Source organism: Rissa tridactyla, chromosome 23 (assembly GCF_028500815.1).
Source record: "Rissa tridactyla isolate bRisTri1 chromosome 23, bRisTri1.patW.cur.20221130, whole genome shotgun sequence".
Classification (NCBI taxonomy): Eukaryota; Metazoa; Chordata; class Aves; order Charadriiformes; family Laridae; genus Rissa; species Rissa tridactyla.
In genome coordinates this window covers 3,231,301-3,255,033 of record NC_071488.1, presented here as the reverse complement: position 1 = coordinate 3,255,033, position 23,733 = coordinate 3,231,301, and the positions used below count along the sequence as shown (strand labels likewise).

General features: G+C 62.0%; 1 protein-coding gene across 7 annotated transcripts in view; it reads left to right on the top strand.

Moving 5' to 3' along the window:
• Positions 1-23,454, top strand: part of MEF2D (myocyte enhancer factor 2D) — a 39,640-nt gene extending 16,186 nt beyond the window's left edge. For 2 of the 7 annotated variants that reach the window (XM_054182987.1, XM_054182985.1), the window contains exons 4-10: positions 4,082-4,292; positions 8,142-8,198; positions 12,615-12,805; positions 13,154-13,174; positions 16,567-16,693; positions 20,926-21,160; positions 23,069-23,454. In XM_054182987.1, the coding sequence (XP_054038962.1) occupies positions 4,082-4,292; positions 8,142-8,198; positions 12,615-12,805; positions 13,154-13,174; positions 16,567-16,693; positions 20,926-21,160; positions 23,069-23,399 (1,173 nt within the window). In that variant the 3' untranslated portion in view covers positions 23,400-23,454. Of the gene's footprint in view, positions 1-4,081; positions 4,293-8,141; positions 8,199-12,614; positions 12,806-13,153; positions 13,175-16,563; positions 16,694-20,925; positions 21,161-23,068 lie in introns of all 7 variants that reach the window. The other 5 variants (XM_054182986.1, XM_054182984.1, XM_054182990.1 and 2 more) reach the window with 3 other exon arrangements.
• The last annotated feature ends 279 nt before the right edge of the window (positions 23,455-23,733 follow it).

Sequence of the window (23,733 nt, the reverse complement as noted above, 5' to 3'; positions counted from 1 at the left end):
CTTTTTGCCTGGGTTAAGACCCCAGCATTCATGCGAGCTGATAGCAGGTGCCGACCCCTCCGGCATTCCCGAGCCTCCTTGGCTCCATGCAGGAGAATATCTCTGTTCTCCCCTCCTTTGGTGCAAATACTGGACTGGGGCCTCCTTTTTTGCCCCTTTTCTCCCCAAAAAAGGGCTTTTTGCCTGGGTTGAGACCCCAGCATTCATGTCAGTTGGCGGTGGGTGCCAACCCCTCCGGCATTCCCGAGCCTCCTTGGCTCCATGCAGGAGGATATCGCTGTTCTCCCCTCCTTTGCTGCATATAGTGGATTAGGGCCTCCTTTTTTGCCCCTTTTCTCCCAAAAAAAGGGCTTTTTGCCTGGGTTGAGACCCCAGCGTTCATGTCAGCTGGCGGCGGGTGCCGTCCCCCTCGCATCCCTGCGAGACTCGGCCCGGTTTGGGCTATTCCGCCTTAATTCCCCCCTCAAATCCACCGAGCCCTCGGGGCAGCTGGTGGCGGGTGGCAGAAATCCAGGGAGGTTTTAGCCCGTGATCCCCGGAGCCGGGCACCGGGGTGGCATCAGGACAGCGCTGAAAGGGATTTGTGTCAGGAGAGGGGAGGAGGAGGAGGAGGAGGAGGAGGAGGAGGGGGACGCGTTTCAAATTAGTCGTTAGTTCAAGGGAGCAGAGACTGTTGACGCGGGCAAGGCTTCTTCAGAGGGATTAGCCCCGAGTCACTGCAGCCGTAATTAATGCTGCCGGCAGCCGAAAGAAGGAGGCTCGTTTTCCAGGGCTGGCTGCAGTACTGCAAAATTACGCATTCCTCCCCTCCACCCCACACCCCCTACCCCAAAAAAAAAAAAAAAAAACAAAAAAAACCCCAAAAACTGCCCTTCTGTGCTCCGCAAGCCCCGCCCCGAGTTAAAATTCTGGCTTTTCTTGAGAATTAGGTCTCGCGAAAGCCAGGCTTCTCGGTTTTGCTGACTCAGCAGGTGAGCGCAGCCCCGGGAGCCTCCCAGGGACCCCCGCATCTGCATCCCCATCCCCGGCATCTCCCGGGGAGGGGGGGAACCCCGAGCCCTGGGAGAGATGGAGGGGGGGGTGTGTGTGAAACAAAACGGGATGGGGGTGTCGCAGCTCTGCGAGGTTTGGCTCTGCCTCGTCCTCCCAGTGGTTCCTCCCTGGTTTAATTAGCCGGGGGTGAGGGGGCAAGTTTCCACCCTGCCAGGGCTTGTGCAGGGTGGGGGTACAGCCCCGGCTGGATGGTTTTGTGTCCCCCCCCGGCCCCAGTGCCTCGCACAAGCCCTGCTGCCGGTGTAAAATAGGTCAGAAAGCCAGCAGAGCTTTATCCTTGGTGCAAAACGCCCTCGGAAAAGCAGGGACCGCTTCGCGTCTGCGGTTTTTTTTTTTTTCCGCTGCAAAGGGAGGGCTCCGCGCAGGCTCCCATCGCCGCGGGCAGCATCCAGAGGAACGGCCCGTGCTTCCCACCCCCCCGACCCCCCAGTCCTTTGGGCTGGTGGCATTTCAGGTGCTGGGCGTTATTCGCTGGGCGAATAGCATCCGGCTCCCCCACTAAACAACCCCCCCCGCCCCAAACCCCGAGCCAGGGCCTGAGTGATGCAGGTTGAAGAAGGTGCTTTTCCCTTTTTAACTGGCTGGGTTGGGTTTGCGTGTGACGGCAACTAACCCGTCCCGGCGGCCGGGGAAGCTTAACAACAGCCTTGTTCGCTAAAAGGCAGGCTTCTGCGTTTGGAATCGCTTTTCATGAGAGCGGGGGCATCGTCGAGGTTTGGCTGATGTGTGCATCTTCTCCCCCCCCACCCCCCTCCCCGGGATTTTGGACTGGCGTGTGTCCTCCGTGGGGCGGGGACGACACCTGGGACGGTTTAGCCGGTGGCCTGGGTGCGCATCTCGCTGCCCGCCGGGGCAGCGTCAGCCCGACGCTTCTTTGAAGGTGCAACGGGATGGGCGATAACGGATTAAAAGCAAAACTCGGCTCTCCGGTTGGTGTATCCACCTCCCGGCTTTATCGCGGCATTGCTTACGATGTGATGCACAGCCTCGGGGGGGGTGGGGATTGGTTTTCCTTTCCCTTCCCAGGAACGTGCGGGCAGGCAGACGCGTTTGCAGTGATTTATTACACAACGCTGCTCGTGCAGCGCCCGAGAAACCTTCCTCCTCCTCCTCCTCCTCCCGGTTTCGCAGCTGTTGCAGAATAACCTGGCAAGGCCAAGCGGAGAAGGAGCTGAGGGGGGTGTTTCTGCGTTCCGGCTCCCCCCGGTAGCCCTTGAAGGGCTGGGAAACGCCGAGGCGGGTGCCTTTGAGCGGCGGTGCCGCGGCGCAGGCTCAGAGCCGCCGTCCTCTGAGCTCGGCTGCAGCCAGGGGACGGCTCTGAAGGACGGGGTGCCCTTGAGAGGCGGGTGGGGAGGGTTTCCAGCAGCGAGGCGTTGGGTGGGCACCGTCCCGCTCCCTCCTCCCCCCTGCCCCAAAAGAACATCGCCCATCTAGGAGTAGATTTGGGGGAGTGGATCCCCCCCCCCCCGCAAGCAGCTGCCATGGGGGGATGCTCGGCTCCCTCTGCCAGCGCATCCCGCGGGGTCCCAGCTCCGGCCCCGTGGTGGTCCCGTCGGCGCTACCCCGCCAGCCCTCAGCAAATTAAAGCGGGACTTTAGCAAAGCCCCTGCTAAAGCCTCTAAGCAGGTGCCCGCTCCTGTTAACGAAGAGCAAATCGGTGACATAAGACAGACGGGCAGGATAATCGCGGCGAGTCTGGCTCCGGCGGGGACGCTGGTAGGTGAAGCTGGTCCTCGACCTGCGGCCAAGGATAGGGCTTTAGCGATGCTCCGGCTTCCCTGGGGTCAGCTCCTCCCGCTTCCCAGCCGCTCCCGCCGGTGCCAGGATGGATCCCAGTGTCACCCGGGGGCTGTGCGGAACAAAACGAGCCTTTCCCGGCTGCTCGGCCAGCCCGAAGCGGTGATCTTCCCATCCCGCTGGATGAGGAACGGCCTGATAAAATCCCCGCGGGATGCTCGGCCTCCGCGGTGGGACGAAGGGCGGCTCAGCCGCTCTGGGTGCTGGCGGGGGCAGACACCGTGCTGCTGCCCACCGTGGCGCTCGGGGCAGGGGGGGGGGATGGTTTGCGGCCACCTCTCTGCCGACTGCCCCGCAAACCCGGGGGGGTGAATAAATACGGCCTCAAAATGGGACCGAAGCGACTGGTTGCTGTTACGGTTTGAGAGACCCACAATAATTTATTGTCCTTTAGACAATTATTCTCTCACCCGATGACCCCTCCCCGCCTGGGAAAGGGAATTGGGAAAAACAAGGAAACCCGAGGGTTGAAATATAAACAGATTTAATAGAAGACTTGATAATGAACAACACTAAAGAACCAATTTTGATCCCGATACCAATATAAAATACACAAGGACTACACCCAGCCCATTCCATCAGTAGGAAGCCGTGTGCTCCCAGCAGGGACAGCCAATACGGCTTCGGGAGGAAGGGAAGGGCTCAGGGCTCCGGCACCGGGGCAAGGAGTTGCCAGGATGGCAGCCATCAAGGGGGAGAGAGAGAGAGAGGGAGAGAGAACGGTGTGAAATAACCCTGTTGGCAGCTTGGGGCAAGTGCCCGGGTCTCGCTCCTCCTCGTCCCCGCACCTGGGGAGCTCGAAAACACCGAGACGTTGAAACCCGCACCTCAGAGCTGGCTCTAAAGTAAATATTTTCACAGATTCAGACACTAGAGTCTTCTAAAAGTGCAGTTTCCCCAAGCATTAGAAGAGCAATTAGTCCTGTGTCGCTCAAACCAGGACAGTTGCAAAGCTTTGATGTGTCCCATCGCTTTTCCCGGTCTTCCCTGGTGGGCTCTGGCGCATCCCTCCGAGATGCCAGCACGGGCAGGGTGCGAGCACAGCAGTGCAGATCAGCAGTGAAACGGGGGGCTTGGGGGGTGTCCCCGAACTGTCCCCCCCTTTTTTCAGCGACGATCCTGTGCTGCAGGATCAGGCCCGCTCTTGCTGAGGGCCTGTGGAGCCGGGAAGGTCCCCCCTGCTCCTCGCCCGGCCGCGCCGGCTCCTCTTTACCCCCTGCTCTCTCTTCAGTCCGCAGTGCCCGCGCCGAACTTCGCCATGCCCGTGACGGTGCCGGTGACCAACCAAAACACGCTGCAGTTCAGCAACCCCGGCAGCTCGCTGGTGACCCAGTCCCTGGTGACCTCCTCGCTGACCGACCCCCGGCTCCTCTCGCCGCAGCAGCCGGCGCTGCAGAGAAACACCGTGTCCCCAGGGCTGCCGCAGAGACCGGCCAGCGCAGGTGAGCGATGGCGGCACCCTTCGCACCCCCCACCCCCTCGTCCTCCCGCGAGAGCCTCGCTGGGCGTGCAGCACCGAGCACGGGGCGTAGAATCGTAGAAGCACAGAATGATTGGGGTGGTCGGAAGGGACCTTGAAAGATCATTCAATTCCAGCTGGCAGGGACACCTCCCACCAGCCCAGGTGGCTCCAAGCCCCGTCCAACCTGGCCTTGAACCCCTCCAGGGATGGGGCAGCCACAGCTTCTCTGGGCAACCTGGGCCAGGGGCTCACCGCCCTCGGAAGAAGGAATTTCTTCCCCACATCTCATCTCAATCTCCCCTCTTTTGGTTTCAACCCATTCCCAACGTCCCGTGGCTCCCCTCCCTGCTCCAGAGTCCCTCCCCAGCTTTCCCGGAGCCCCTTGAGGGACTGGAAGGGGCTCCAAGGTCTCCGCGGAGCCTTCTCTTCTCCAGGCTGACCCCCCCCAGCTCTCTCAGCCTGTCCTCCCAGCAGAGGGGCTCCAGCCCTCCCAGCATCTCCGGGGCCTCCTCCGGCCCCGCTCCCACAGCTCCGTGTCTCTCCTGTGCCGAGGCCCCGGAGCTGGAGGCAGTGCCGGTCCCAGTATGGACCCCTGAGGGACACCACTAGTCACTGATCTCCACCCGGACACTGAGCCGTGGACCACTACCCTCTGGATTTGACCATCCAACCAATTCCTCGTCCACCCATCAAATCAGTATCTCTCTAATTTAGAGAGAAGGATCGTAGAACCATAGAATAGAACCATGGAATGTGGTGGGTTGGAAGGGACCTCTAAAGGCCATCGAGTCCAACCCCCCTGCAGTGAGCAGGGACGTCTTCAACTAGATCAGGTTGCTCAGAGCCCCATCCAGCCTGGCCTGGGACGTCTCCAGGGATGGGGCCTCCACCCCCTCTCTGGGCAACCTGGGCCAGTGTCTCACCACCCTCAGCGTAAAGAACTTCATCCTAACGTCTCATCTAAACCTGCCCTGCTCTAGTTTAAAGCTATGGGGAACCAAAGGCCCTGCGGAAGTCCAGACAGGCGACATCCATAGCTCTTCCCTTGTCCCCTGCTGTAGTCACTCCACCACAGAAGGCCACTGGATTGCTCGGGCAGGACTTGCCCTTGGTGAAGCCACGCTGGCTGTCTCGAATGGCCTCCCTGTCCTCCACGTGCCATAGCAGAGCTTCCCGGCAGGCCGGGGACACTGCTGCTGCCTCCATCCCCTGCTCGGGGGCAGGACGTGTCCCTGCGTCCGTGGGTGGCAGGAGCAGCCTGGAAGGGTCGTTGCCCATGGGTGTTGTTCCTGCCCTCCTGCCAGAGGTGGATGCCTTGGGACCAAGGCACAAACTGGGGGTGACCCCCCCCGCCTTACCAAGGTCTTTTCGAGAGCCGGATCCCCGCGGGGATCTGTTTCGCGGTCGGGCAGCACACGGAGATGAGTCACCCGGCGCCGTTCCCAGGCTTGGGGGTGGCTGCCGGCATCCCGCTCGCCGGTGGCACTCCGGTGACACGGGACTGCTGCCTAAAAAGGGCTTTTCTGAGTCGGGCTGCGCTGGTTGCAGTTGGTCGCCCAGCGATTACTCATGCGGATCTGCTGACAGATCGGAGGGAGCAGTCGTTTCCAGCGGGGACCGGCGATGGGTGGCGGAGGGCAGGTTGGGGGAGAGGAGCTTGTCACCCGCGTCCCCTGCAGCGGCGGGGAGGGGGGGGGATGAGGGGGGGACAACGACGACGACGACGATGTGTGACCGTAGCGCGGCTCTCCCGCCGTGTGATCATAAATAATAATAGCGTGCAGAAAGCCCCTGCCTGCTATTTCGGTTGTCACAGATGGGCTGTAAAAATCGCCCGGGCTGCAAATGGCAGAGCCGGTGACAGGGACATCTGGGTGGTGGGCACTCGGCGGCGGCCCCCCGGGGCTGTGCGAGTTCAGGGGGGGGGCTTCGCAAAGGGGCTGTGGGGGAGGCGGTGGGGGGGTGGGCGAAGGGCTGGGAGGTGCCTCCAGAAGGTTGGGGTGCAAGCGGAAAGAGGTGCCTGGGCCGGGATGCGATAGGAGCCGTGGTTCGAAGGCGGAACCGGTCTCGGGGACGGCTGGAAGCGCTGGGATAGCAGGACGAGACCCCCCCCCAGGCCTGAGGGAGAGGGGTCTCGCTGCTCTGGGACTGGTCCCGTCTCACCCCAGCTGGGAGGCAGAGCCTTCCTCGGGCACGGGCAGCCGCGGGACTCTCCCCTGCCCTCTCGCCGGCCCCTCGGCCGACAAAGGAAAAAAAAAGAGGTTTCGCTGTAATGCAGGATGGCTGGAGGCTCCCCGTCTCCAGCTCGCTCGCCCTTCCATTTGAAGGGGGATAATTTCGCGGTTGTGAGCGCGGAGGTGTTCCAAGTCCGGCCATCTGCGTCTCATTCCCTCGCTGCCTGGGACGCGGAAGAAATCCTGTTTATGGGAGCCAGGCCCTTGCGTGTTAGAAGAGCTTTTTTTTTTTTTTTGCCTTTTTTTTCTTTTTTTTTTCCCCCCCTTAAATTTTATTTTTCTTGTTTAGCAGTGCGCTCGAGCTGAGAGCAAGAGGGCTGCCGCGCTGCTTCCAAAGCCGACGCGCGGCAGCGTTGGGTCGGTATCTCGGCTCTGGCCGATGCCGTCGGCTCGGGAGAAGGGCGGCCAAGGGGATTTATGGGGAGCGGGGCGGGCATCACTCACCCAGGGGGGTAAACCCACTTCGGCAGCGTGGCTGCTGGGGTCTGGGGTGCAGGTGGGGTCCCGCCACAGGGCACAACCCCCAAATCCTGCTCCGGCACTTGGCATCCCCATCCCTTGAAGGGAGGATGCCGCGGTGCCGTGGCTGCCACGTTTTGGGGGGGGACGGGGACGGACGGGGTGTCACCTTGCCCTTTTTCAAGCTGAAAACTATTTTTGGGGACCACAGCCATCCCCGATCCCGCACCCCCGATCCTGCAAACGCTCTTCCCTGCGCCTCGGCACTTCTCCCGCTTTCAGGGGCTTGCTGCGAGCCTGGACGTGGGAGCCAGGGGCTGGAAAAAAAGGTTTTTGTCTCAGGTTTCCCCATCTGGGGTGCGAAGGGCTGGGCGGTGGTTAGAGGTGGGGTTTGGGCTCGGAGGCTCCTGATTCCCCTGCCCAGGGCTCCGGGATGACTGCGGTCACGGCTCCGGAGCCTCCGTGCCGGCTGTTGGCCGAAATCGCCGCCCGCGGCGTGGCCAGGCGGCCCGGGGCTGTGAATAGGTGGCTTTCAGAAATAATAACAAGGCAGAAAAAAAAAAAAAAAAAAAAAAAAAAAAAGAAGAAAATCTTTTTGCAGGCGAGGCAAAAACGTTCAGTTTATTGGGGATAAAAAGGCCTCTGGTATGGTTTTTCCCGGCGCGGCGGGGAGCGGCGGCGCTTTCCAAGCGCTGGGACCGCGGGAGGCCGAATCGTAGCAGCGTCCTGGCAGCGCGCAGGGATGGTTTCCATTCGGTGCGAACATTACAGGGGAGATAGTGTTTCACGTCGTGCTGCTGGGGGCTCTCTTCCCCAGCAGTGCCGGCCCCGTGTCCCCCCAAAGAGGGGCTTGGAAGAAAATAGCCTCAGTGTTTTCCAAGCTGCCTCCTTTGGAGCGGGCTCCTGTGCCGCCTGGCTCCCGCCCAAAGGAAACGGATCTGCCTGGATAATGTTCCCCAACCTGATCACCAGGAATGCTGCTCGTTTTGCCCAGGATTTTCTCCCGGGGAAGGCGACGCCGCTCGTTTTCCTCTGCCTTCCTCCCTCCCGCTCCCCCTCTTCCTCCCCTCCGAACGGTGGGATGCCCGCCCTGTTTCCGAGCGGACGGTGACCCCGTGTTTCCAATTGCTTTGCAGGGGCGATGCTGGGGGGAGACCTGAACAACACGAACGGAGCCTGCCCGAGCCCCGTGGGTAAGTGAGGAGCTGCCGCCTTTCAGCACGTGGTGTGGGCGCCGCGACCCCCGCCCTCGGCCCCTTTTGCCACCCCTTGCCTCAGTTTCCCCTTTTCGGCAGGATTTTGCTTTGCCGTTCAGCGCCGTCAGTGGCTGGAGAAGCTCTAGGGAAGATTTCGCTCCAGGCCAGCGCCTTTACTGGGGGCTGCTGGTTTCAGCGGAGACCCCAGAGACTGAGGCGGGCGGGGGGGTTGCGTGTCCTGGGGTAGAGCATCTCCCCAGGGTCTTTGGGAGAGCTGTAAATCTTTGGGATGACTGAGGCGGCCACGGTTCGGGCGGCTCTGGGTTTAACTCCCCGCGCCACAACCAGTTCCTCGCCCCGACCTCGGGTGAGTCCCTTCACACCTGCTCCCTCCTTGCGCTCAGACCCCGTAAAGGAACTTTACTGCGAGGAAAAAAGCTCATTAAGGTCTTTTTCCGCTGCGAGAGCCTCGGTGCTAACGAGGCTCAGGCCTTGTGGCTTAGCTCCCGGCTATAAAATGCGCTAATAATACCTCCTTCCCCGCAGTCGGCCTCCGCTGGCTGCAGGGTGGGGGCTTCGGGGCCGGCGCTTGCGTAGGTACAACCCAAAACCCAGCCGCGGCCCCCCGGGTCCCGCTGGGACGCAGCTGCTGCTACCGGCCCCGCTGCTGCGGGCTGCGGCGCGGGGCGGAGCGGGATGGATGCCCCCCGGCGAGGGGGAGCGGGGAAGGCAGCCTTGCAGCAGGGACTCCCGGCTCGTCACCCGCCTCGGGGGCTTTTTGCCTGGGGGGGGTTCCAGCCCACAGCGCAGAGGAAGAGGGTGGAATTCGGCGTTCCCCCAGTTAAAACCAAATCGGAGGCCAGGTCCCGATGGTTTTGCAGACGGGGCTGGTCCAGGCGCGGTTTGGCATCACCGCGGCCGCCCGTCCCCATCCCCTGCACCATGGACGCTCCCGGGAATAACTTTTTCCCTGTGCCAGGGGCCTTTCTCCCTGGCTGCGCCTCCGGACCAAACCCTGCCAGGGCGGTTGGGGCGCCGGCGTCTCCCCGGAGCCCCCCACATGGAGCTTCACTGCTCCTTCGAAGGCAGAGGGAAAGGGCCATCGTGCCCCAACCACCTTCGCGGCCCCTTTTCTCCCCAAGGCCGCCCCCACGTCAGCTGTTGGGAGCAGCCGCAGCGGCGAGGAGCTTGGCAGGGCCCGTGAATGTCAGCATTGACGTCACCGGAGCATTCCCCGCGTTCCTGCTGCCGCTCCAGGAAACGGGAGCGAGGAGCAGGGACAGCCCGGCCGCGGCCAGCCCCGGACCCCCGCTGTCCCTGGACCCCCGCCGTCCCCGGGGCTCCCTGCGCGGCTGTGGGAAGGGAGCGTGGCTCTGCGTTTTTTGGATACCTGGGACATCTCTCCCTCCTCCTCCTCCTCCTCCTCCTCCTCCTCCTCCTCCTCCTTCTCCCCCCTTGCAATCTGCAGCACCGAGCGATCACCTGCTGCCTCTGAGTCATCAGCCACCGGCTGCCTCTGGCTGCATCCTGCAGCGATGCGGGCTGCGTCCCCACATCCTGCCTGCGTCCCCGAGTCCTGCCTGCACCCCTCCATCCTACCTGCATTCCCGCGTCCTGCCTGCATCCCCGCGTCCTGCCCGCGTCCCTGCATCCTGCCTGCATTCCTGTGTCCTGCCTGCATCCCCACGTCCTGCCTATGTCCCTCCATCCTGCCTGCATCCCCGCATCCTGCCTGCATTCCTGCGTCCTACCTGCATCCCCGCATCCTGCCCGCGTCCCTGCATCCTGCCTGCATTCCCGCGTCCTGCCTGCATCCCGATTCCTGCCTGCATCCCCACGTCCTGCCTGCATCCCCGCGTCCCCGCATCCTGCCTGCATCCCTGCATCCTGCCTGCGTCCCCGCATCCTGCCTGCATCCCCACATCCTGCCTGTGTCCCTCCATCCTACCTGCATCCCCGCATCCTGCCCGCATCCCTGATTCCTGCCTGCATCCCCACGTCCTGCCTGCATCCCCGCCATGGCGTTCACCATCCTTTGTCCTTCTGGGGGATGCCGTGCTCTGGCCATCCCCGGCTTTGCGAGGCCACGGGGCGCTGCCAGGCTCAAATTCCCACCGGGGAGGTGCAGAGGAAGCCCGGAGCGCTCCGCTTTTGGCCCCCTTTTTTTGGGGTGAGGGTTATCCCGAAATCCTAATGGGAGGGCAGCCCTTCCCTCTCCAGCTCCAGGCTGGGGGGACCCTCTGCTGGCAGCGCCCTAGGTCCCCTGCCAGGGGACCCTCTTCGGGGGTGGGTGACGGTGCTGGGCCCCAAACCCGCTCCCCTCCAGCGCCAGGGCCACCCCGACCTGCACCCCAGTTGCCGTGACAGCCACGTCTGCATCCCTGCCGGTGCCACCTTGGGAAGGAGGACGTCAAGGGGTTTCACATTCCATTTGGCTTTGCCTCTCTTTGCACTCCGAGGATTTTTACGCACCTTCATAAATGTAAAAGCCAGCGGCCTTTCAAGTAGTTCTGGGTGCACGGAGATAGCCGGGGCCTGATGCACTGGCCACATGCCTTGTGCACGGGTGCTCAAGGGTGATTCGGGACTGGGAGGACACCTCGCTGGGGACAGGAAAGCCGGTCCCCTCCCTCGGGCAGGGACACGGATACAGGGGTTGTGGGACGGGGCTGCCCAGCCTGCAGCAGCCCGGCCACCACGGGCATCGCTGACGGGAGCTCCCGGGACGCGGTGGGGGATCTCCCTCAGCATCGGTGGGATCAGACCCGCGGCTCCGGGGGCGCGTGGCCGTCCCCCATGCCCGGTTTGCCCCATCACCGCTGTGTCCGGCCCTGGGATGGCTCTGGGAGAGGCAGCGGCTGGCGCTCGGTCCCGGTGAGCACGCGCCACGGCTGCGGCGTCACTGCCACCAGCCGCCTGCTGAAATGCAGATGTAGCGCAATGGTAGATGTGATTAATAATGCAATCAGCGACCTATTTTTCCCGGTCTAACGTGCAATGAATATGAGGGCTGAATCCTGGTGATTGCTAAACGCCTTTCTATCTTTGGGGCCTATTCATAACAAAAAAAAAAAAAAAGCAAAAAAAAACCCACCCTCATCAGAACAGTAATCTGATCCAATTTATTCCTTTCCTGATGTTCATCAAATCTTTTCCTTTTTAGATTTTTTTTCTTCCTTTCCTTTCTTCTTCCCCCCCCCCTTCTCTTTGCACATAAAATCCTTAAGTGGGGCAGCAGGAGGAGGAGGAGGAGGAGGGGGGAACCTCAGATCTTCAAAGGGGCAGTGGGATCAGTGAACTGAGTCCTTGCTCTGCCACAGCCCCTTTTCGCTGCTCCGGTACCATAAAGAGACCTTAAAAGTGAACATAACAGTAATTATCCCCCTTCGCCGGGGCCCCGGTACCCTGCCAGAGCGGCATAAAGAGGCCTTGCCGCAAATCAAGCCTGTAATATTTATCGGTTGTTATTGCGGTAACGGTGGTGGGTTCCTGCAGGTTGCGGAGCTGCCCCCGGCGCTGGCAGCTTGGGGACGGCTGCCTGCCCTGCCTGTCCCCTGCCTGTCCCCTGCCTGTCCCTTGCCGCTGCCCTGCCTCTGCCCTGCCTGCCCCGGGGCGGCTTTGCCGGGGTTGGTGGGGACGATGCACCCGCCGCAGGTGTCCCCGCGGCTGTCGGCGCTGCCGAGCACGCTCAGGGCTGCACCGCGCTGCCGGCGGGCAGGAACCTGCCCCGGGGCTGCGGGTGAGCCCGGTGTGGGTTTGGGGGAGCCTGGGGGGATGCGGTGCTGCTCTCCCGGGGAGGAGCACCTGGGGAGCCCTGCTGCGGCACTGCTTGCCATGCATGCCTTCACCATCACCATGCATTCACCATCACCATGCGTTCACCATCACCATGCATTCACCATCACCATGCCTTCACCATCACCATGCATTCACCATCTCCATGCGTTCACCATCTCCATGCGTTCACCGTCGCCATGCGTTCACCATCTCCATGCATTCACCATCTCCATGCGTTCACCATCTCCATGCGTTCACCATCACCATGCCTTCACCATCACCATGCATTCACCATCTCCATGCGTTCACCATCTCCATGCGTTCATCATCACCATGCATTCACCATCAGCATGCGTTCATCATCACCATGCATTCACCATCTCCATGCGTTCACCATCTCCATGCGTTCACCATCTCCATACGTTCACCGTTCCCATGCGTTCACCATCTCCATGCGTTCACCATCACCATGCGTTCACTATCTCCATGCGTTCACCATCTCCTCTCCATGTGTTCACCATCTCCATGCAATCTCCATGCGTTCACCATCACCATGCGTTCACCGTCGCCACGTGTTCACCATGGCCATGCGTTCACCGCTGTGCATTCACCTTCCTGTCACCCATTTTCCTGCAGGAAACGGCTACGTGAGTGCCAGAGCCTCTCCGGGTCTCCTGCCCGTCTCCAACGGCAGCAGCCTGGGCAAGATCATCCCGGCCAAGTCCCCGCCGCCGCCCTCCCACGGCACGCAGCTCGCCACCAACAGCCGCAAGCCGGATTTACGCGTGATCACCTCGCAGAGCGGGAAGGGGCTCATGCACCATTTGGTGAGTGCCCGGCCGAGGTCTGCGAGGAGACGGGGGTGGTGGGGACGTGGCACGTCGCGGTGGCGCGTCCCCTGGCTGCAGGGTGGACGTTGCGCTGGAGCGGAGGCGGTGCGGGCAGCGGTGCCGTGCCAGCGGGGGAGACCCGAGGAGGAAGGCTTGGCTTCCCGTTTTGCACCGCGCTGGATGCAAACAGCACGGTGCAAAGCCCCGCGTCGGGCACCAGTATAACCCAGTACGTGCCCGGCAGTCGGCGAGGGCGCGGTGCCGGTGAGCGCGGCGGCGCGGCGGTTGGCGGGGCGGTGGAGTTAACGGTGCCTCTCGGTTTTCTCTCTGTTCTCCGGCGGGCAGACGGAGGACCACTTGGCTCTGGTGAGTGCCCTGCTGAGCGTGTGGCGCGGCGGGGTGGGACGTGGGCCGCTTGTCCCCTTGGTCCCCGCACCCTGCCCTCAGCCTAGGCGTAGGGGGGCACGTCGGGGGCGTCCCCTTTGCCCTCCCTTGGGAAGACGGCTGCCAGCGCGGGTGTCACATCCCGTCCTGCCACCGAAAATCAATCCCGAGAAAAACCCACTTTTTAGGAAAATCGGGTTCCCGACGGAAAAGAAGGAGCTGACATGAGCTGTAAAGGGCCTGTTTCTCCACTAAGGCCGTAAAAGCGGTGCTGGTTTCCCCGGGGACGGGGGGGCTCAGCCCCTTTGGGGGCCGGCGCCGTGCAGAGCCGGCCTGGGCACCGCCGCCAGCCGTGGGCTTCGCCGGAGCCGCAGTTCACAGCACGGGGAGCGCTGGCCCACCGCCACCGCCTGAGAGACGGGGAGTAAATCAGGCTCTTCCCATATTAAGGATATTATTTAAAGCCTGTGTAAATCCACTGGCCGGCCAGAGCACTCCCTAAACCTCCTTTGTGCACGGGAGCAGTTTTCCGTTTTATTTTTATGGCGCTTTTTTGGGGGCGTTGTTGTTTTTTGTTTTGTTTTTTTTTTCTCTCTCTCTCTCCCTTCTCTTCCCCCCCCGCCTCCCCCCGCCAGCAAAGTGAACACCACCTTGTTTGTGGCAATGATTCACCCCGTTCTGTTGCTATTCTGGTGCAGGGCAGATGGGCGACAGGTCAGCGCAGCGAGGAAAGGGCGAGAGCCGCTGTAGGATGCAGCTAACGCAGCCAGGGAAAAGCTCTCCAAAAACCCGGGAGTAAGCCAATCCCTCTCGCAGCCTGCGAGGAGGCGCTTTTGGCCAGGGGAAGGATTGGCCGGGGCTTCGGCGGACTTGAATTCCGCCGCTCTCCCTGCCCCAAAAGCCGCCTTTGCTTAACGGCACACCGCGCCCCCCTCCCCAGCAGCTCCGTGCCTCAGTTTCCCCGTCGGCAGGGTGAAAACAGTCACCGCCCGCCTCCCCATCTGCTCCTCACCGTTCCCGCTGCCGCAGGGCATTGCCTGCCTCCGAGCTGGAGGAGCAGCTTGCTCTAGGCGAAAATCAGCCGGGTTAGCTCAGACTAACAATTAAACCTGTTAACGCCAACCCGGCTGATTTTCGCCTGAAGTGAAGTGCAGTCCTCGCCCGAGCCCGGCTGGCAGCAGGGGGGGGGCGGAAGGTGACAACATCCAGGATGGAGTCGGGGTTGGGGGGACGGGACGCACACACGAGACAGGGACGCCAGCGCAGCTGGGTGGGCAAAGGCCCACGGGGCATGGGGCCGGGGGGGGGGTGCTGCTCTGCGGATCCGTCCCCCCCTGCCCTGCTGACTTTCAGCCCCCCGGGATTCGCTCCCTCCGTATTGCTCAAGCGACACACCAGCTCCTTTGGAGCGAAATGGCAACTCCCACCTCTCCCCAAACAACCCCGGGCGGCGGCGGCGGCGGTGGCGGTGGCGTGAGTCAGCTCAGCCCTGCCCCGGCCCCCCCCACCCCCGGCCCCCGCTCCTGGCACCGTCAGCCTCCGAGCTGCTCTTTTAGTGGGTTCAGGGAGGCGGCCCCGCATTTTTCTCCGTGCCCCTGACCCGAAGGGCAGAGCAGGAGGTGGTCACCAAGCCTCCGGCGACAAGCGGGCTCACCCGGGAGCATGCCTGCATGGTGTTTGTAACGGGGCCGGCATGGCAGTTTGTGAGCGGGAGGGGTTTTTTGCAAGGTGCACGGGGCTGGGGGGAGCAGCTTGCGCACCTCAGCACCTCCTGCCTGCATGAATCGGGGGGGGGGGTGGAAATCAGGGGGGGCTTCCTACGGCACAGCCGGGGCTGACATCCCCGCACTCGCCGCGGGGTGTAACGGGGGTGGGATGCTGCCCTGTTCCCGGGGCTGATACACCCCTGCTTGGCCAACATCCCACCCCCCCCGCCAGCCCTCCATCGCGGCCGGATTCATCCCGGGAAAGCCGCAGAGCCCCGGTGCGGGGCTACAGGAGGGGACGCGGTTGCGATTCTCATCCCGCTGGGCTGGCTCAGGGTGCGGAGGAAGGGGACGGGGCTCCATCCTGCCCACCCCGGAGGCATTTCTCCGCCGTGTCCTTAGCGCTGGGCACGGCCGAGGAGCGGCTGCCAGCAGGATGCATGCCAGGAAAACCTGCTCCTGCAGCTCCGGGGCTTTAGCAATTAAGAGCCCCGGTAATCGCCTTCCCTGGGTGGCGGGGAGGGACCTGCGGGCTGGGTGGCACATGTGGGCGCAGGGCGCTGCAAATCCAGCGCGCCCGGGTGCCGTCACCCTCCGGGGGCGGCGAGGGCAGGGGGTTTAGCCTCCAGCATTACCCCAGGAGGGTCCTGCGCGGCCGGGAACTGTTGCGGGGTCCGTGCCCGGCCCTAAAAGGTGCTGGGAGCCCCGGGAAGGCTCCCGCCGTCTCCCCGGGGACGCAGCCAGCGTCGTGCCAGGTGTGATTTTAAGCTGGGCGCTGCCCCAGTCTTCACGGGGTGACGTGTGCCGGGGCGCTTCAGATTAGAGTGAAGCCTCTTGAGTCTGATTTAAATCAGATCAGCAGAGACAGCCCAGATTATCTGCCTTGTAAACAGGGCTGAATCTGACCCGTAGATCCGCCCACGTAACCGCCTGGAAAACCACGGGGGGAGGCTGGCGTGCACCGGGCCAAGGGCAGGATTTTTCCACAGTGGACCTTGCTAACGCCTGAGTCACCCAAACCTCATGAGGGCACCGAGCCGGCAGGTTGCTGAGCACTGGATTTTCAGTTTAAGCATGCCCAGAGGACCTTTAAAAATCCCGAGGCAGATGCTCAGGATCTTCCGCTCACCTTGGAGGCGGAGGGGCTCGTTCTCGGCCGTGGGTGCTGTGGGGAGGAGGAGGAGGAGGAGGAGGAGGAGGGTGTCGGTGCTGCTTTGGTTTGGTACCTTTCCCCCTCCGCGAGCAGCACATCAAACCTCACGAGCGTCCTCTGGAAAACAGCGACTCTTCTTTTTTACGTCAGAAGGAATACCGAGCGAGGCGTCCCCCGTGTTATCCCCCCTCCGTGCTCGCAGGGGTTTTCCTGGTTCTTGTGGGTGAAGCCCAGAAAGGCGACCCAAGGCCAAGTGACCTGCAGATGAGCGTCACCAGGGTCCTCCGTGCCTGTGACCGCTGTGGTTTGCACATTTGCTGTGTTGCAATGAGGAATGGCCGGAGGATCCGTCCTGCTTAGTCCCACGGGCTCCTTGAGCAGCCTCGGCTGGTGCATGGCCGGGGTGGGGGGGCAGGGGGGCGCAGACTGAGGTTTTGGGGGCAAAAACCCACGAGGACGACAGAGTAAATAACGCGTCTGGGTTGTAACTCCCTCTCCCTTTGCTTCCCCAGCAGAACACGCAGCGGTTAGGTGTCTCCCAAGCGACTCACTCTTTGACCACCCCGGTCGTTTCTGTGGCTACTCCCAGTTTGCTGACGCAGGGGCTGCCTTTCTCTGCCATGCCCACGGCCTACAACACAGGTGAGAGCACCCGGCCCGGGCCAGGGCTTCCCTGGGGTGATTTAATGCGAGAGAGACTTCAACCAAATGCAGGGGCCTGCACGGGAGTGGGGGCGGCCCCAAGCACAAATCCGGGCTGGGCAGAAAATGGCTGGAGAGCAGCCCTGAGGAGAAGGGCTTGGGGGCGCTGGGGGGTGAGAAGCTCAACACGAGCAGGCAACGCGCGCTGGCAGCCCAGAAAGCCAACCATCTCAAAAGAAGTGTGGCCAACAGGGCGAGGAAGGTGATTCTAGCCCTCAACTCCACTCTGGTGGGACCCCACCTGGAGCACTGCGTCCAGCTCTGGAGTCCTCAGCACGGGAGAGACACGGAGCTGTGGGAGCGGGGCCGGAGGAGGCCCCGGAGCTGCTGGGAGGGCTGGAGCCCCTCTGCTGGGAGGACAGGCTGAGAGAGCTGGGGGGGGTCAGCCTGGAGAAGAGAAGGCTCCGCGGAGACCTTGGAGCCCCTTCCAGTACCTCAGGGGGCTCCGGGAAAGCTGGGGAGGGACTCTGGAGCAGGGAGGGGAGCCACGGGACGTTGGGAATGGGTTGAAACCAAAAGAGGGGAGATTGAGATGAGATGTGGGGAAGAAATTCCTTCTTCCGAGGGCGCTGAGCCCCTGGCCCAGGTTGCCCAGAGAAGCTGTGGCTGCCCCATCCCTGGAGGGGTTCAAGGCCAGGTTGGACGGGGCTTGGAGCCACCTGGGCTGGTGGGAGGTGGCCCTGCCCAGGGCAGGGGGTGGCACTGGGTGGTCTTCCAGGTCCCCAAACCATTCCATGGTTCTATGAGCTCGCGCCTGGCTCTCCTGAGCAGCTCCGGCCTCACTTGTGGAACTCGCTGCCGCAAGACGTGGTCGTGTCCAAGAGTTTCCCAGGATTAAAATCGTGGGGAAACTTAAATAGCGAGAAGTCACTGTCACATCCAGAAGGTCTGTGAGGGCCTGATTCTGCCGTGCTCTTGCGCATTGCACGGGGCTGGCAGCATGAAGGTGCTTTTAAGTGGATGCTAATTACAGCTACATCCATCTCCAGGTTCTTGAGAGCTCCGGGTGATGTTGTAATAGGGGCTTAACGAAAATTGAGCGTCAGGCCCCCAAAAGTCGGGGAAGAATGCAAACCAGCCTGCTCGTAGGCACATCGGAGTCGGGCTGGTGGGGTTCGACCCACCCCAGGCAACTTTCCTGAGCGAAGGGGTTGTTCACCCGCGACCTGTCAAACCTCCACGGAGGCTTTAAGGACTCGCTGGTTTCCTGCGTAACTCGCTCTGGCATTTGCTCAGAGAAAAGTTTGCGAAAATGTCAAAAGCTGCTTGTCTGGAAGGACCCAGAATAGGCGTGTTGGGAACTCCCTCTGCTAATTAGTAGGTGTAGCCCCGGAGATGCTTGTTTGTGCGTGACGAGCAGGCTCCTCTCCCTGCGTGGAAGTCGTCGGCCGTGTGGTCCACCAGCCAGTCTGTGCACGGCCCAAAGTCCCCAAAATAGGTTTTAATTGAGCCCTGTGCTGCCGCCGCTCAGGGCGGAGAAGGTGGCGGGGAGCGGGGGGGGGTGGGAGGGCTGAATTTCAGCTTTCTGTATTTATTTTTCTCTTGCAGATGACCACAGGCAGAGAAGCGTTCCCACTCGGGCGCCTTCGGTGTCTGTGGCTGGGGCGTTTGCTAAGATACTGCCGGGGTTATCGCAGCGGAGATCGCTGTAGGGCGCAAACTCCAAGCCTTGCCGCTTCTTCTTTCCAGGGCTAAGCTATAAATTGGGTGGGAATTCTCTCGATTTCGGACCCCGTGAGGCTGCGGTGAGCTCTTCCCGCTGGCCAGGGTTGCGTGCCCTTTCCCGTGCCGGCTCCGCAGCCCCCTTAAATCAAAAACCCGACCGTTTGCAGCTCCGAGAGATGGGATGGCTCCAGTTCAAGCTCTTTGGCGTGAGCTGCGGAGGCGGCTGTCGTAACCAGGGGGTGTCGGGAGCTCCTAAACCAGAATGGCTGGTGCTGGGGGTAAAGAGCTGCGTAGAGCAAAGAACCCCCGGTCCTGGGACTTTCGGTAGGGTGTGCCTCCCATCAGCCCGGCGGCTTTGGCAGCGGTTCAGCGCCTTCGCAGCCACCTCTTTGTGTTCTGCTGCTGCTGCTGCTGCAGGCAAGTTTGGCCCCGCCGGGGTGGGGAAGGCTGAAAACCACAAGACACCCAAAAACGAGAAAAAAAAAAGGGGGGGGGGAGGGAGGGAGGGGACTCGGGGAGGGAGGGCGAGCGTTTTCGAGAACCGCGCAGGGTCTGTAGGAATCTGTATCAGATGCAGACGCGGCGCTGGGGAAGCAGCTGAGCCAGGGTTTGACCATCTCCTGGAAGAGCAGCTGCTTTCCCCCCACTCCGTCCTGCGTCGCCGCAGGATTTGTACAATTTCCCCCCTGGTTTTTGGGATGCTCGGCTGGGTTTTCCTACAGGAAAGCTGGGGAGGGACTCTGGAGCAGGGAGGGGAGCCACGGGGCGTTGGGAATGGGTTGAAACCAAAAGAGGGGAGATTGAGATGAGATGTGGGGAAGAAATTCCTTCTTCCGAGGGCGGTGAGCCCCTGGGCCAGGTTGCCCAGAGAAGCTGTGGCTGCCCCATCCCTGGAGGGGTTCAAGGCCAGGTTGGACGGGGCTTGGAGCCACCTGGGCTGGTGGGAGGTGGCCCTGCCCAGGGCAGGGGGTGGGACGGGATGGTCTTCATGGTCCCTTCCCACCCAAACCATCCCATGGTTCTGTGATTCTATTTTTGGGATGCACCCGGGGTTGTGGGTGGGAAGAGCATCTCCCTCTCCTCCACAACCGAGGGGGAAAGGGAGGGGGAGGTACCGGGGCATGGGGGGGTCCTGGAACGTGGAGGGGGGGGGCCGGTACCGGGCCGTGGGAGCGGGAGCGGCGGCTCCTGCGCGAACCCTGTAGCGGGCGAAGAGCGCCCCCTGCTGGCGTGTGGGGGCGGGACAGGCGGGGGGGGCGGAGACCACGCAGGGGTGGGGGGGATGGACCATGTAGGGATGGGGATGGAGGGGACGGACCATGCAGGGGAGGGGATGGAGGGGATGGACCATGTAGGGGTGGGGGGGATGGACCATGTAGGGATGGGGATGGAGGGGATGGACCATGCAGGGGTGGGGATGGACCATGCAGGGGTGGGGATGGACCATGTAGGGATGGGGATGGAGGGGATGGACCATGCAGGGGTAGGAATGGAGGGGATGGACCACGCGGCGGTGGGGTGGATGGACCATGCAGGGGTGGGGATGATGAACCATGTAGGGATGGGGATGGAGGGGACGGACCACGCAGGGATGGCGATGATGGACCATGCAGGGGAGGGGATGGAGGGGATGGGCCATGTAGGGGTAGGGATGGAGGGGATGGACCATGCAGGGGTGGGGGGGATGGACCGTGTAGGGATGGGGATGGAGGGGACGGACCACACAGGGATGGCGATGATGGACCATGCAGGGGAGGGGATGGAGGGGATGGGCCATGTAGGGGTAGGGATGGAGGGGATGGACCATGCAGGGGTGGGGGGGATGGACCATGTAGGGGAGGGGATGGACCACGCAGGGGTGGGGATGGAGGGGACGGACCACGCACGGGTGAGGATGATCGCGCATGCAGGGGTGGGGATGGACCACTCATGGGTGGGTTTCAGGAGCTCACAGGGGTTTCCTAACCCTGGGGGATGAAGGAAGGGTGTGTCTGTTTGCTTTGGGGGGGGGGCAGTGGTCATCAGTGGGTGTTGGATAGTGTGGAGGTGGGCGCTCGTGCTTTGAAGCTAGAAGATGACTAGATCTAAGGAAGAAATGTGTTACACTGAGGGTGAGGAGACACTGGCCCAGGTCGCCCAGAGAGGTGGGAGATGCCCCATCCCTGGGAACACTCCGGGTCAGGCTGGACAGGGCTCTGAGCACCCTGGTCTGGTGGAAGATCCATGATGGGGGGATTGGCCTAGATGACCTTTAAAGGTCCTTCCCAACCCAGACTATTCTGTGATTCTGAGAGACGTGTCCTCTGACCAGCTTGTCGTGGTTGGGGCTGGACCGGCCTCTGAATGAACGACAGATGCTCCCCCCGCAGCTCGCAGCGGCGGCTGAAATTCTAGAAGTTGTGGCTGTTTTGCGTCTCTTGAGCGAGGCTCCATCTTCTCGAGGTGCCCAGGGCTCTGGCGGAGCGGGTTTGACCTTGAAATGACTGAAGGGCTCCTTTCCTTTCCAGATTATCAGCTGACGAGCGCTGAGTTGTCTTCGCTGCCGGCTTTCAGCTCACCTGGGGGGCTGTCCCTCGGCAACATCTCCGCCTGGCAGCAGCAGCAGCAGCAGCAGCAACAGCAGCAGCAGCAGCAACAGCAGCAGCAACAGCAACAGCAGCAACAGCAGCAGCAGCAGCAACAGCAGCAGCAGCAGCAGCAGCAGCAGCAGCACCTGGTTCCTGTATCGCTAGGAAATTTAATGTGAGTGAAAGGGGCGCCCCGCCACGGGCCGCTCGGATGATGTTGTAAAAGGAAAGAGGGAAACGAGGAGTTCCTCCAAGGTGCCCAACCTGCTGAACCCGAGCTTGTGACTCCTCCGCTGGGTTATGGGCAGCCTCCCACCGCACTCACAGCGGGTTTAATGCCGCACTTCAGGAGGCAGACTTGCCGGCGGCTGCGGGAGGAGCCGGACCAGCCAGCTCGTGAGGTTTGGGGAATCCTGGCCCCCACCGCTGTGGTAGGAGTGACCCCGGAGTCCCCAGAGGAGCTGAGGCCGGCGGGGTGTTAGGTGATGCTCTCCGAGAGCTGCTTCTTGCTGTCTGACCGCAGCAGGAGGATCGCTCTCGTCACCTCGCGTGGGGGGAGCCGAGACCCAAGCAAGAACCAGAATTAAAGGGGACAGTCAGTGCAGAATGAAGCCTCTGGAAATAGTGGTCCCGCCAGTGCAGGAAGAGGATAGCTTTTAAAATTGAAAATGGATTGCTTTATTCCAGGGGAAAAAAAAAAAAAATACGCGCTTGCACGTTGGAAGAGGTTTTCCGAGGTGGATCCGCTTTTAGTCTGGAATAAAGCATCCACACGCAGAGCTTTTTTAGAGTATCTTAGTCAAAATAAAGGTTTAAGCACCTTGCCCACAATCACACTAAGACCGGGGGACAAAAAGAGGCAGGAATTGAAGAGGGGGATCCGGTGACTTTACCCCAAAGCCAGGTTAGGAGTGAGACTCCTGCGTCCCCGGGCTGAAGTGCTGGGTGAGTGGATGGAGGGATGGAGGGATAGATGGAGGGATAGATGGAGGGATGGATGGAAGGATGGATGGATGGAGGGAGGGAGGGAGGGAGGGATGGATGGATGGATGGATGGATGGATGGATGGATGGATGGATGGATGGACGGACAGACGGATGGATGGATGGATGGAGGGATGGAGGGATGGAGGGATGGAGGGATGGATGGAGGGATGGATGCACCAGGCTTTTGAGCAGCATGTTCAGTGCGTTTCTCTGCAGGGCGTGCAGAGAACAGACCTGGACCTAAAGGGGCTCCGGGAAAGCTGGGGAGGGACTCTGGAGCAGGGAGGGGAGCCACGGGACGTTGGGAATGGGTTGAAACCAAAAGAGGGGAGATTGAGATGAGATGTGGGGAAGAAATTCCTTCTTCCGAGGGCGGTGAGCCCCTGGCCCAGGTTGCCCAGAGAAGCTGTGGCTGCCCCATCCCTGGAGGGGTTCAAGGCCAGGTTGGACGGGGCTTGGAGCCACCTGGGCTGGTGGGAGGTGTCCCTGCCCAGGGCAGGGGGTGGCACTGCGTGGCCTTCAAGGTCCCTTCCCACCCAAACCATTCCATGATTCTGTGAATTTTGGGTTGTAGTAAAGAGGCTGAAGAGGTTCTTGGCTTGGAGCAAAACCGCCCATCCCAGCCCGCCTGCCGGGTTTGCTCAGCCCACGGGGGATGCTGGGGCAGAGCCCTGGGGGTGCCCATGGGACAGGGGTGTCACCGTGTCCCTCCGCTCTGCACGTTGGGGTCACTGCTGCGGGATCGGGGCTGGATGTCGGGGTGCTGCGGGTGCCCGCAGGGCTGCGCGGGGGTCTCCTCCTGGCTCGGCAGTGGGGGAGCACGCGGGTTGTGAATTCTGGAGTCGTAATAATTCGTAATTCTAATTGCGAATCCAGATTCGCAGCCTGATCCAGATTCAGCATTCTGGATTCATTCAGCCATGGGGTGCGCGGGTTATGAGTGCTGTGGATTGGAGGGTAAAAGACCACCAAAAAGATGAATAACGAGAGCCTTCCCGTTATCTCCTCCTCCATCTGTTTCTCCCCCCTTCCTCCCCTCCTGCTCTCCTCCTCCTCCTCCTCCTCCCCTCCTAACCTCCTCCCTTCTGCACGCCCAGACAAGGGAGTCACTTGTCCCACACCACCACTTTGACTGTCAACACCAACCCCAACATCAGCATCAAGTCGGAGCCCGTCTCGCCCAACCGGGAAAGAAACACTGCCACCCCGCTCAGCACCTTCCCCCACCAGCCCCGCCACGAGCCCACCGGCCGCTCGCCCGTCGACAGCCTCAGCAGCAACACCAGCTCCTACGAAGGCAGCAGCGAGCGGGACGATCCCGCCCGCCCCGATTTCGGCTCATCCCTGGGGCTCCTGCGACCCACCAGCGAGCCCGAGGGGGAGAGCCCCTCCGTAAAGCGCATGCGGTTGGATACCTGGGTGACATAACGGGGTCCCCGCCGTCCCGGGCAGCGCCGCCGGCTCGCAGCGGGGAAGGGGACGGGAAGGGGGGGAGGAGGGCCGGGGGAAGGGCTGGGGTGGGGGGGGGGGAGGCAAAATGGGTTTTGGGCATGGGATATGGGGAGGGGTGGGGCGGGGGGTGGGGTGGGGTGGGGGTTGGGAATTATCATAAACTGCCTGAGAAATAGCTTTAGGATTTTGTAGGCATTCATTCTAGCGCAGCAGGTGATGCACGCAGTACTTACGGCGCTCCTCGGCTGGGGGGGGGAATGAGGCGAGGGGGGGGGGGTGGGGGGCACAGAAATATTAGATACCTGCGTTT